At 39.2% G+C, this 13,732-nt stretch overlaps 1 protein-coding gene across 3 annotated transcripts in view; it reads left to right on the plus strand.

Moving 5' to 3' along the window:
• Nucleotides 1–13,732, plus strand: part of EFCAB3 (EF-hand calcium binding domain 3) — a 164,917-nt gene that overhangs the window by 83,703 nt on the left and 67,482 nt on the right. For all 3 annotated transcript variants that reach the window (XM_074388810.1, XM_074388811.1, XM_039476427.2), the window contains 3 exons: nucleotides 8,037–8,090; nucleotides 9,156–9,260; nucleotides 12,214–12,264. In XM_074388810.1, the coding sequence (XP_074244911.1) occupies nucleotides 8,037–8,090; nucleotides 9,156–9,260; nucleotides 12,214–12,264 (210 nt within the window). The remainder of the gene's footprint in view (nucleotides 1–8,036; nucleotides 8,091–9,155; nucleotides 9,261–12,213; nucleotides 12,265–13,732) is intronic.

Consider the following 13,732-nt stretch of genomic DNA (forward strand, 5'->3'; position numbering starts at 1 on the left):
GTTTTGTTGTTGTTGTTGTTGTTGTTGTTGTTGTTGTTGTTTGCAGCTATTGTAAAAGAGGTTGAGTTCTTGGTTTGATTCTCAGCTTAATCACTGTTGGTGTATAGGATAGCTACTGATTTATATATATTAATTTTGTATCCAGAAACTGCTGAATTATTTTACAAGTTCTAGAAGCTTTCTGGAGGAGCCTTTATGGTTTTCTAAGTAGACAATCATATCATCAGCAAACAGCAACACTTTGACTTCCTCTTTGTCGATTTGGATGCCCTTTATTTCTTTCTCTTGTCTGATTATTCTGGCTAGGACTTCTAGTACCATGTTGAAGAGAAATGGTGAGAGTAGGCATCCTTATCTTGTTTCAGCTATCAGAGGGAATGCTTTCAATTTTTCCCCATTTAGTATTATGTTGGCTGTGGGTTTGTCATAGATCGCTTTTATTACATTGAGGTATGTTTCTTGTGTGCCGATTTTGCTGAGAGTTTTAATCATAAAGAGATGCTGGGTTTTGTCAAATGCCTTTTCTGCATCTATTGAGATGAGAATGTGATTTTTGTTTTTAATTCTGTTTATGTGGTGTATAACATTTATTGACTTGCATATGTTAAATCATCCCTGCATCCCTGGTATGAAATTCACCTGATCATGGTGGATTATCTTTTCGATATGTTGTTGGATTTAGTTAGCTAGTGTAGTATTTTGTTAAAGACTTTCGCCAGGCGCGGTGGCTCAAACCTGTAATCCCAGCACTTTGGGAGGCCGAGGCGGGTGGATCACGAGGTCAAGAGATCGAGACCATCCTGGTCAACGTGGTGAAACCCCGTCTCTACTGAAAAATACAAAAAATTAGCTGGGCATGGTGGCACGTGCCTGTAATCCCAGCTACTCAGGAGGCTGAGGCAGGAGAATTGCCTGAACGCAGGAGGTGGAGGTTGCGGTGAGCCAAGATCGTGCCATTGCACTCCAGCCTGGGTAACAAAGAGCGAAACTCTGTCTAAAAAAAAAAAAAGAAAAAAAAGAAAAAAAGACTTTTGTATCCATGTTCAACAGGGATATTGGTCTGTAGTTTTCTTTTCTGGTTATGTCTTCTCCTGGTTTTGGTATTAGGGTGATACTAGCTTCACAGAATGACTTAGGGAGGAATCCCTCTTTCTGTATCTTGTGGAATAGTGTCAATGAGATTGGTACCAATTCTTCTTTGAATTTCTGATAGAATTCAGCTGTGAATCCCTCTGATTCTGGACTTTTATTTTGTTAGCAATTTTTTATTACCATTTCAATTTTGCTGCTTGTTGCTGGTCTGTTTAGAGTTTCTATTTCTTTCTGGCTTAATCTAAGAGGGTTGTATATTTTCAGAAATTTATCCGTCTCCTCTAGGTTTTCTAGTTTATTCATGTAAAGGTATTCATAACAGCCTTGAATGATCTTTTGTATTTCTGTGGTATCAGTTGTAATAGCTCCTATTTTGTTTCTAATTGAGCTTATTTGGATCTTCTCTCTTCTTTTCTTGGTTAATCTCACTAATGGTCTATCAATTTTATTTATCTTCTCAAAGAACCAGCTTTTTGTTTCATAATTCTTTTGTATTTTTTTTTTGTTTTAATTTCATTTAGTTCTGCTCTGATCTTGGTTATTTCTTTTTTTTTTTTTTTTTAAGACGGAGTTTCGCTCTTGTTACCCAGGCTGGAGTGCAATGGCGCAATCTCGGCTCACTGCAACCTCCGCCTCCTGGGTTCAGGCAATTCTCTTGCCTCAGCCTCCTGAGTAGCTGGGATTACAGGCACATGCCACCATGCCCAGCTAATTTTTTGTATTTTTGGTAGAGACAAGATCAGCGCCCAGCTGATCTTGGTTATTTCTTATGCTTGGTTGGGGTTGGTTTTGTTCTTGTTTCTCTAGTTCCTTAAAGTATGTCCTTAGATTTTCTATTTGTGCTCCTTCAGACTTTTTGATGTAGACATTTCAGACTATGAACTTTCCTGTTAGAATCGCCTTTGCTGTATTCCAGAGGTTTTGATAGGTTATGTCACTATTATCATTCAGTTCAAAGAATTTTTTAATTTTCATCTTGATTTTATTGTTTATCCAACAATCATTCAGGAACAGGTTATTTAATTTCCATGTATTTGTGTCAAACCTTTTTGGAATTTATTTCCAATTTTATTCCACTGTGGTGTGAGAGAGTACTTGCTGCTATTACTTTAATGTCCTTAAATTTGTTGAGATTTGTTTTATGGCGTATCATATGTTCTATCTTGGAGAATATTCCATATGCTGTTGAACAGAATGTATATTCTGAGGTTATTGGGTAGAATGTTCTGTAAATGTGTTAAATCCATTTGTTCTAGGATATAGTTTAAATCCATTGTTACTTTTTTTATGTACAAAATATGCCTTATCCTGCAAATTAGAATCACATGACACATTTGGTTAGAATATAAACATGACAAATCCATTGTTTCTTTGTTGACTTTCTGTCTTGATGACCCATCTAGTGCTGTCAGTGGAGTACTGAAGTCCCCCATTATTACTGTGTTGCTGTCTCATTTCTTAGGTCTATTAGTAATTGTTTTATAAATTTGGAAACTCCAGTGTTAGATGAATATATATTTAGGATTGTGATATTTTCCTGGACAAGTCCTTTTATCATTATGTAATACCCCTCTTTGTCTTTTTTAACTGCTATTGCTTTAAAGTTTGTTTAGTCTGATGGAAGAATAGCTACTCCTGCTCAGTTTTGTTGTCCATTTGCATGGAATATCTTTTTCCACCCCTTACCTTATGTGAGTCCTTATGTGGTAAGTGAGTCTCCTGAAGGCAGCAGATACTTGGTTGATGAATTCTTATCCATTTTGCCATTCTGTATCTTTTAAGTGGAGCATTTAGGTCATTTGCATTCAACATTGGTATTGAGATATGAGATACCATTCTATTCATCATGCTATTTGTTGTCTGAGTACCATGTGTGGTTATTTATTTATTGTATCACTGTTTTATGAGTCCTGTGAGCTTTATGCTTTAAGGATGTTCTATTTTGGTATATTTTGAAGATTTGTTTCAAGATTTAGAGCTCCTTTTAGCAGTTCTTGTAGTGCTGGCTTGGTAGTGGTGAATTCTCAAAGCATTTGTCTGAAAAAGACTGTATCTTTCCTTTATTTATGGAGATTAGTTTTGCTGTATATAAAATTATTGGCTGATAATTGTTTAGTTTAGGGAGGCTAAAGATAGAGCCCCAGTTCCTTCTAGCTCACAGGCTGAGAAATATGCTGTTAATCTCAGAGTTTTTTTTTTTTATAGGTTACCTGGTACTTTTGCCTCACAGCTCTTAAGATTCTTTCCTTCATCTTAACTTTGGATTACCTGATGACTGTGTGCCTAGGTGATGACCTTTTTGCAATAAATTTCCTAGGTGTTCTTTGAGCTTCTTGTATTTGAATGTCTGGATCTCTAACAAGGCCAGGGAAGTTTTCCTCAATTATTCCCTCAAATATGTTTTCCAAACTTTTAGATCTCAGTGGAAGCAGGGTTGAGATCTTGCCCCAGGCTATAAGCCTCCGCACTGAGAAAGCAAGCAGGCTCTCAGACCTCACCCTTCCCCACCTGCCCAGACCATTGGCTGTGTTTTCTGCACTCCTATCTATACTTCCCATTTGCTCCCCACTGGATTCTGCTCAGAAAAATTCATGCTCAGTTAAAATTATTACAAAGGTCAACTAGGAGTTTCCTTCACCCTGTGGCCCCTCCCCAGTTGCACTGGCTGCCTTCCCCAAGAACCCCTGTGAGATAAGGCCAGTAATGGCTTCCTTGGGCTCAAGCTGAGGACTAGAAGTGCCTACAGGGTTCTTTCCGCTGCTTGTTCTATTTTTATATTTTGCTTGGCTCCCTAAATCCGTTTCAGTTCTAGTTAAGGTTAAGTCCTTCTCCTGTGATCTGGATTTTCAGGTTCCCCAGAGGGGATGTGTGTTCAGAGGCAGACTTTTTCCCCTCTCACACTTTGGGAACTCACTGTTTTCAGCTTAACCAATCTTTTTATATAAAAAAAATAATAGTAGTAGCTGTGATAGTATTAGGACTGAGTTGAAAAGACTCTGAAGAGAAAGAGGAGAGAAGTCTCTTCTTTCTTCAACTAAGTCAGTAACTAACATTAGTAAGGATGCAGACCACCAAGAATCTTCACTGGCTTGAGGGTTTGGCTTCAAGTTTATAACAGCATGGAACCCCAAGAACTAGAAAAATTATCTTTTACTAAGGCAGGACTTCATTTTTAAGGATCAAGGTCCTAATTTTTGAATACATTTTTTTCTTTTATTGATTCATTCAACAAATATTTATTAAATGCCAAAAATACATCAGCATTGTATTAATAGTACTATTTTTACTTGGCTATTTACTTGGCAAATGTTTTTACTATAGCTGGGTAATGTATTTACTAGAAACTAAGAATTGTTAGGGGTGCAAGGGCATCTGACCTCAGAGGAGCTTATGATCTTGGGAAAATACAAGAGAACTAGGAAACGTTGGGAATCAGGATCTTCTAGTCTAAATGATAAATAGCACTGAAGTTGGATAAGGAAACAACAAGCAAACTGAATATTGCCTATTATTGCATGTAATCTCTAACCTAGGGGTTCTGAAACTTTTTGGTCTCAAAAATTCTTTATGTGGCTAGGCACAGTGGCTCATGTCTGTAATCCTCCCACTTTGGGAGGCTGAGGTGGCAGGATTTCTTGAACCCAGGAGTTTGAGACCAGCCTAAGCAACATAGGAAGATACCATTGTTAAAAATCAATCAATCAATCAATAATTTTTTTAAACTTCTTCATGCTGTTTTTGTGAGTATCTATTAATATTTATTATATTAGAAATTAAACTATATTTAATAATACCTATATTAATTCATTTTTAAAATAACAATATGCCTTCAGGGATGTGGCAGGGCCTTTGTCTCCTTGTACCCACAAACTGAGCTTAGTTTCATGCTTCACTGCTTTGTGCTCTCCACTCAGGGAAGCCCAGGTGACTCCGCCACAGCCCCTGTCTTCTGTGACCTGCAGGAATTAGGAGATCCACAGGGAAGATGCCAGGATACTCAGAAGCTAGGAGATGGGTTAATGGGGACTAAGGACCATTAACCTAAAATAATCAAAGAGTCAGAATCAATTTCTTCACCAAGAGGGATGACTAGATGCAGCCTCAATTTTTTGGAATAGTTTCAGTAGGAATAGTACCAGCTCTTCTTTGTACATCTGGTAGAATTCAGCTGTGAATTCCTCTGGTCTTGGGCTTCTTTTTGGTAGGTTGGTAGGCTATTTACTGATTCAATTTCAGAGCTCATTATTTGTCTGTTCAGGGAATCAATTTCTTCCTAGTTCAGTTTTGGGAGGATGTATGTGTTCAGGAATTTATCCATCTCTTCTAGGTTTTCAAGTTTGTATGCATAGACATGTTTATAGTTTCTGATGGTTGTTTTTATTTCTTTGGGGTCAGTGATAACACCCCGTTTTGTCATTTCTGATTACGTTTATTTGGATCATCTTTCCCTTCTTTATTAGTCTAGTCAGTGGCCTTTTTAATTTTTTCAAAAAAAAAAAAAAACTCCTGGTTTTGTTGATGTTTTGAATGGTTTTTAGAGTCTCAGTTTCCTTCAGTGCAGCTCTGATTTTGGTTATTTCTTATCTTCTGCTAGGTTTGGGGTCAACTTGCTCTTGCTTCTCTAATTCTTTCAGTTGTAACGTTAAGTTGTTAACTTAAGATCTTTCTAACTTTTTGATGTGGGTGGTTAATGCTATGAATTTCCCTCTTAACACTGCCTTAGCTGTGTTCTAGAGATTCTGGTATGTTGTATCTTTATTCTCATTAGTTTCAAAGAACTTACTGATTTCTGTCTTTATTTCATTATTTATGCAAAAGCCATTCAGGAGCATGTTGACTTTTATGTTTCCACATAATTGTATGGTTTGAGCAATTTTCTTATTCTTGACCTCCATTTTTATTGCACTGTTGTTTGGTATTTCAGTTCTTTTTTATTTGCTGAGAATTGTTTTATGTCCAATTATGTGGTCAATTTTAGAGTATGTGCCATGTGGCAATGAGAAGAATGTATATTATGTTGTTTGGGGAGTTCTGTAGAGAACTTCTGTAGAGAGTTCTATAGAAGTCTATCAGATCAATTTGGTTCAGTATTGAGTTCAGTTCCTAAATATCTTTGATAATTTTCTGCCTCAGTGATCTAATTCTGTCAGTGGAGTGTTGCAGTCTCCCATTATTATTGTGTAGGAATCTAAATATCTTTGTAGGTCTCTAAGAAATTCCTTGGCCGGGCGTGGTGGCTCAAGCCTGTAATCCCAGCACTTTGGGAGGCCGAGGCGGGTGGATCACGAGGTCGAGAGATCGAGACCATCCTGGTCAACAAGGTGAAACCCCATCTCTACTAAAAATACAAAAAATTAGCTGGGCATGGTGGTGCGTGCCTGTAATCCCAGCTACTCAGGAGGCTGAGGCAGGAGAATTGCCTGAACCCAGGAGGCAGAGGTTGCGGTGAGCCGAGATCGCGCCATTGCACTCCAGCCTGGGTAACAAAAGCGAAACTTCGTCTCAAAAAAAAAAAGAAAAGAAAAGAAAAAGAAATTCCTTTATGAGTGGGCACTCCTGTGTTGGGTGCATATATATTTAGAATAGTTACATCTTCTTGTTGAATTAAACCCTTGACCATTATGTAATGCCCTTCTTTTTCTTTTTTGATCTTTGTTGATTTAAAGTCCATTTTATCTGAAATTAGAATTGCAACCCCTGCATTTTCCTGATTTCCATTTGCTTGGTAGATTTTTCTCCATCTCTTTGTTTTGAGCCTGTGGGTATCATTACATTTGATATAGGTCTCTTGAAGATAGCATACCATTGGGTCTTGCTTTTTTATCTAGCTTGCCACTCCGTGCCTTTTAAGTGGGCCATTTAGCCCATTTACATTCAGGATTATTACTGATATGTGTAGATTTGATTCTGTCATTGTGTTAGCTGGTTATTATGCTGGCTTGTTTGAAAAACTACATTTATTAATATCACCATCAATCTTATTAAAATAATATTTACATGTTGGGAAACTATCAAGTCACAATAAGGTTTCCAAAATTCAAATTGTTGTTTTAAATCTTGAACTCAACATTAAAACATCTGTTGTTGGGGTTTTTCCTTAAAATGACAGGTTTACTTTGATCATTTTCAAGAAGGTGTCTGGCAGATATCCAACTCTGAAAAGCTATATTTTGCCCATTAGTCATTTTCTCCAGTGAAAATGGTATCCCATGAAAATGCAGCTAGTTTTCTTGCAACTCAAACAATCATACAAGTTCTTTTCCTCAATAAATTGTCATAGTTCACTAAAAGTGTTTCATGCACTCAAGGGTTAATATTTAATAAAAATTAATAACTTTTGCTGCTTTACCAAGGACATCCTTAACTGAAATTTACATCTTACTACAAGTATGTACAGTGAAGAACACAATGACTGCTAGTACATTTAGTTGTCACTACCTTCATTCATGTAAAGATGCCAGCAGTTTTGTCCAACATTGCTTTTGCACCATCAGCACAAATGTCAACACAGTGAAAATGGCAAAAGATGCTGGGTGAATATAGAGGTCCATGGACCACACTTTGAGAACACTTGCTCTAACACATCTCAGCCTTGCACTCAATGCAAGAGAACTAGGTCTGAAAGGAGGAGGACTGATCTATAGGATGGAGCTAACTTCATACAAACACAACATCACTCACCACATGCTCCAAATATTTTTCACAGCTAACAGTTAATGAAATAAAAGTAAGTATTCAATTAAGTTGAATGAATATATACTTAAAGCTTGAATCTTTTTCCCTTTAGTACATGCTCCTTTGGATTGAAAAAAAATAAAAATTCTAGAATAATGCATTAAAAATCACTGTAATTCTGTTCAATAAATTTCAATTTAAGGATTTTATATAATTTTTAAAGTCTCAGTAGCTTCAACTCTCAATCTAAATGCTGAGTTTTCTTACAGAAAATGAAAAGGTTGACCTAGATGTCTTGATGGATGCAGCAAAAGCTTTTACAGGTGAGTGGGAATTTATATAAGACATAATAAAATTGAGATATTGATGCTTTGTAGATAACTACCTTTGAAAGCAGTAGTTTACCCCCTCCAGAAATCATTGATAAGTTCATTCTGCTCTTTTACCACTTATTGAGAATTTTGTCTTGTTGACAACATTTTGGAATATTAAAGATTTAGGAAAAGTGTGAGTGCTCTTAAAAAGAGGTATTAACTTGCCTAATGTATAGGCCAATAGTGTGTTCATTTCACTAGTGTTTAAAGAACAAAAATATCAGTGAACATAGTGAATCTCAGTGTGAAGTTTTCACATCAGGAAATGGGATCACTATGAACAATTAGTCCCATAATTCAGGCCATGAAGTAGAAACAGAAATATTACTTGCAGGTAGAATTACATAGATTCTATATACCATCTGTTTTAATCCATGCATGCTGCTATCACAAAATATCACAAACTGGGTGATTCAAAAATGATAGAAATTTCTTTCTCAAAGTTCTAGAGCTTGAGAAGTCCAAGATAGATCAAGGCACATTTGATGTCTAGTGAGGGTCGCTCTGTGCTTCGAGATGGTGCCTTAAACACTGTGTCCTCACATGAGGAAGGGCAAACAGACAAAAAAAAAAAAGGGGGCTACTGATTGCTATATGAGACATCTCTTATAAGGGCCTTAATCCAGTTCATAAGGGAGGAATCCCTACAACCTAACCACTTCCTAAAGTCGCTACCTCTTAATACTATTGCCTCTGAGGTTAAGTTTCAACACGAATTTTGGAAGGAACACAAACATTTAAGCCATAGCACATCATAAGTCACTGAGCCACCCCCCTGTTGCTCCGTGTTATCCTGACGCATACTCCGATCAGAAGTGTTACCTGCTTATTTGGATTAAAGAATGCTTTCAGGTACTGAATCTCAAAATAACTCTATGTAAGGTGAAGTCAACTCATATATGTATACCTCATTGTGCAGTTAGAAATAGTGCTGTACTGGATTACATTTTTTATAACTTGGAATAATTAAATCTCTTAATATTTTCTTCTGAAATAATTCCCATCTATTCAAAGGAGAAAAGGTTGAAGCTAATAACTTAAAAAATGTGCTGAGCAACATGGGGATTGAGCTAACGGAAAAAGAACACTCAATGCTGTTAAACACTCTGCCAATCTGTGGTGAGTATTTAGCATACCATCATGGTGCTTGTTCATGGAGCTGTGGTAGCATAGTCTTCTGGGCAAGAACCATGAGAAAGCCTCTGTGTTCTAGAGAACCCTGGAGAGGGGTCTCTAGAGAGACAGAACTAGTGGGAGGGGGGGAAGGAGGGAAGGATGGATGGATGGATGGATGGATGGATAGATAGATAGGTAGATAGATAGACAGTTTATTAAGAAGTATTAACTCACATGATCACAGGTCCCACAATAGGCCGTCTGCAAGCTGAGTAGCAAGCAGAGCCAGTACGAGTTCCAAAACTGAAAGACTTGAAGTCCAATATACAAGAGCAGGAAGCATCCAGCAGGGGAGAAAGATGTAGGCTGGGAGATTAGGCCAGTCTCATCTTTTCACATTTTTCTGCCTACTTTGTATTCTAGCCATGCTGGCATCTGATTAGATGGTGCCCACCCAGATTAAGGGTTGGTCTGCCTTTCCCAACCCACTGACTCAAATGTTAATCTCCTTTGTCAACACCCTCACAGACATACCCAGGATCAATACTTTGCATCCTTCAATCCAATCAAGTTGACACTCAGTATTAACCATCACACCCCTTAAGAAAGGAAATTCTGGCATAAGAAATCCTGTTCTTGGCTGGGCGTGGTAGCTCACACCTGTAATCCCAACACTTTGGGAGGCTGAGGTGAGCAGATCAGCTGAGGTCAGGAGTTCAAGACCAGCCTGCCCAACATGGGAGACCCTGACTACTAAAAATGCAAAACAAATAAGCTGGGCATGGTGACAGATGCCTGTAGTCCCTACTCTGGAGGCTGAGGCATGAGAATCACTTGAACTTGGGAGGCAGAGGTTGTAGCAAGCCAAGATAGTGCCACTGCACTTCAGCCTGGGCAACACAGTGAGACTCCATTTAAAAAAGAAAAGAAAAGAAAGAAACCCTGTTCTTGTCACTTATGTTTTAATCTGGAAATGAGAAAGTTCTCTCCTTTGCATTCAGCCAGTAGACCTCTGCTAAATATTTGATAGCGACACACTAAAGTCTTCTGCAGTCGGGTAGCATCCCCCCAATGCACCCAACATCCTCAGTCAGCCTTCCTATCACCCCACAATCCAGCAATTAAAAGGGAAAACCACATGAGAGCGGGGGGCCTCCAGGACTGTGTACTTATACTGTCAGTATCCAATCTGGTCAGTAGCACAGACAGCCCCTCAAAAGTTCCCCGTCCTAGGCACTGGGAAAGAACTACCCATAAAGACCCTAGAGGTCAGCCTGTGCTTCAGAACTGTGCTTCCTGCCCAGTCCTAGAGACCCCAGTAGATATCCTTTCCCCCATCACTCCTTGCCCCAATTTTCCCCAGGCAAGAGTAAGGCTGCACATTACCAAGGGGGATAGTGCCCTTGGGGCAGAGGTTGCACCCTGGGCAGCAAATGCTCAGTATCCGTTTGAATTCATCCCACATACTCTTTTTTTTTTTTTTTTTTTTTTTTTTGAGACAGAATCTTGCTCTGTCTCCCCAGGCTGAAGTGCAGTGGCACAATCTTGGCTCACTACAACCTCCATCTCCCGGGTTCAAGTGATCCTCCTGCCTCAGCCTCCTGAGTAGCTGGGATTACAGGAACCCAGCACCATGCCTAGCTAATTTTTTGTATTTTTAGAAGAGACAGGGTTTCGCCATGTTGGCCAGGCTGGTCTCGAATTCCTGATCTCAAGTAATCTGCCCACCTCGGCCTCCCAAAGTGCTGGGACTGCAGGTATGAGCCACCATGCTCGGCTGGCCCACCCCACATATTCTTAAGGCTGTGTTTACTCATTTTGTCCAGCACTTCCTCCAGATTGTTCTCTCAAAGGTCCAGTTATGAGAGTTGTAGCCTTCTTAGGAGTTTGGTTCTGAGAGAGCAGGAATGAGAATGCAGATGGATTGTAACAGAAACTACTACAGACACATGCCACGCCTTGAGGAGTTTTTCAATACTACAGATACTCCTGCCAAAGGATAGAGACCTCTGGAACAGACAGGTTGCATAAGCCTGAGTTGTGGTGGTGCATAAGGCCTCTGTTCTCCATTCTAATTAAATTTTACCTCCATTTATGGAAGGAGTTTGTGCAGAAAACAAAAATATTTTTAATTTTGTATTTAAATATTGTTTTTTATACTGTTCAAGTCAATAACTATTTTTCATATCATCCCTTTAGGATCTTCCATTAGGGAATAAAGATAGGAACACCTCATGGGCCTAGAGCATAGGCAGGGAAAGGAGAGAAGGGCAAAGTGCAAGAAAAGAAGAAGAAGGGAAGAAGAGGAAGAAGAAGGAGAAGGAGAGAAGGAAGAAGGAAGAAGAAGGAGAGGAGGAAGAAGAAAGAAGAGGAGAAGAGGAGAAGGAGGAAGGGGGAAGGGGGAAGGGGGAAGAACTAGCTGGCCACAGTGGCTCATGCCTATAATCCCAACACTTTGTGAGACCAAGGCAGGTGGATCACTTGAGGCCAGAAGTTCGAGACCAGCCTGGCCAAGATGGTGAAACCCTGTCTCTACTAGAAATACAAAAATTAAGCAGGCCCGGTAGTGCACACCTGTAATCCTAGCTGCACAGGAGGCTAAGGCAGGAGAAAGAATCACTTGAACTGGGAGATGGAGATTGCCATGAGCTGAGATAGCACCACTGCACTCCAGCCTGGATGACAGAACAAGACTCTCTCAAAAAAAAAAAAAAAGAAAAAGAAAAAAAAAGAAAAGAAAAAGAAAGAAAGGCAGTACCTCTGTGTGTGTGTGTTTAAGGCACATCAACTACTGCTATGTGTTTCAGCTAGGGGATAGATTGACCACATTGAGAGCAGTTTTATCTTTTTTTATTATTCAAGGATGAAATAGAGTAAATTTCTAGGTGAATCATGTCTTATAAAATTAAAGAGTTTCTTACCCTTTTTTTAACTTGAATTTTACCATATCTTACAGATGGAAAGGTATATAAGAAAAAATTACTGGATAGTGTGAAGCCTCTCAAAGGTAAGAATATGAGAACAGCAGCTAAAATGTAATTGTGCTTTACATTTGCTTTTTTGAATGTCTCACTGATTGGAATCTCGCTGTTTCACTTGTTATATGTAAATTTTTGGTGCTGCAAAAGAAGCAGCACTCGAATATTAATTTTCTCAATAAGACAATATACTTCTATAGAAGGGTGCATCTCACAGATAGAGCAATGGTGAACACACACCTGAACAGGGGTGGGGAAGAAATTCTTATCCCTGATGAAGTCCCTGCTGCTGTGTTGTTCCCCTATTAGCTAGGGTTAGACTGCACAGTCTAAGCTAATTCCAATTAGCTATTTTAAAGAGAACAGGAGTATGCGCCAGAGTGGCAGGGTGAGTGGTTTGGCAGGAAAAACGGTTATGGCAGAGCGGGTAACCGGGGATGACTCAGGTCAAAGCAGGTGAGCGGGATGAGTCAGGACGGAGCAGGTGACTGGAGCAGGTGATCAGGATGAGTCAGGACAGAGCAGGGGACAGGCAAACAGATGTGAACTACTGATTAGAACTGGCAGGGAAGTTGTTTACCAAAACTAGAGGCAAGGGGGCACAGAGAACCAGGAAGTTAAACTTTAAAATGGAGAATTAAAGAATAAGAGAGCTGAACATACTGACATACTGATTTTTTGAAGAGAAACTTGGAGTCCACTATGTATATCTAACACGCTATTTACTGATTCTGAATTTATGCCTCATAACCTACCATCCTTCTTTTGGTATAACTATATTTGAGAGAGTCACTGTTAGTAATATGTCTCTGTAGCAAGTTTGAAATTCTGCTTTCAGCATGCACGATGGCTCACATCCCTAATCTAAGCACTTTAAGAAGCCAAGGAAAAAAGACCACTTGAACCCAGGAGTTCAAGACCAGCCTGGGCAACTTAGGGAGACCCTATCTCTTCACAAAATAAGAAAATTAGCTGGCCTGCTGGCAAGCACTTGTGGCCCCAACTACTTGGGAGGCTGAGGCAGGAGGATCACTTGAGCCCAGGAGGTCAAGGCTGCAATGAGCCAGGATCATGCCACGGCACTCCAGCATGGTGACAGAGCAAAATCCTATCTTAAAAATAAAAAAGAAATTCTGTTTTCTTTTAGGTTTGTTATCTTTATTACAATTCATCAAATGTGTCTAATTCTTTTTCACCCATGATTACTTCAATTGAGAATTATAGTTCAGTGTTGAGGGAGCATTTTCTCTTCTCAACTCTGACACTATCTGAGGGGCCAACATATTATTTCACTCTCCACTTAAAATAAATACATATTTAAAGCTGGCATCTTCTGGGCCAGGCACAGTGACTCATGCCTGTAATCCCAGCACTTTGGGAGGCCAAGGCAGGTGGATCACCTGAGGTCAGGAGTTTGAGACTAGGCTGGCCAACATGGTGAAACCCCATCTCTGCTAAAAATACAAGAATTAGCTGAGCATGGTGGTGTGCACCTGT

Source organism: Saimiri boliviensis, chromosome 17 (genome assembly GCF_048565385.1).
Source record: "Saimiri boliviensis isolate mSaiBol1 chromosome 17, mSaiBol1.pri, whole genome shotgun sequence".
Classification (NCBI taxonomy): Eukaryota; Metazoa; Chordata; class Mammalia; order Primates; family Cebidae; genus Saimiri; species Saimiri boliviensis.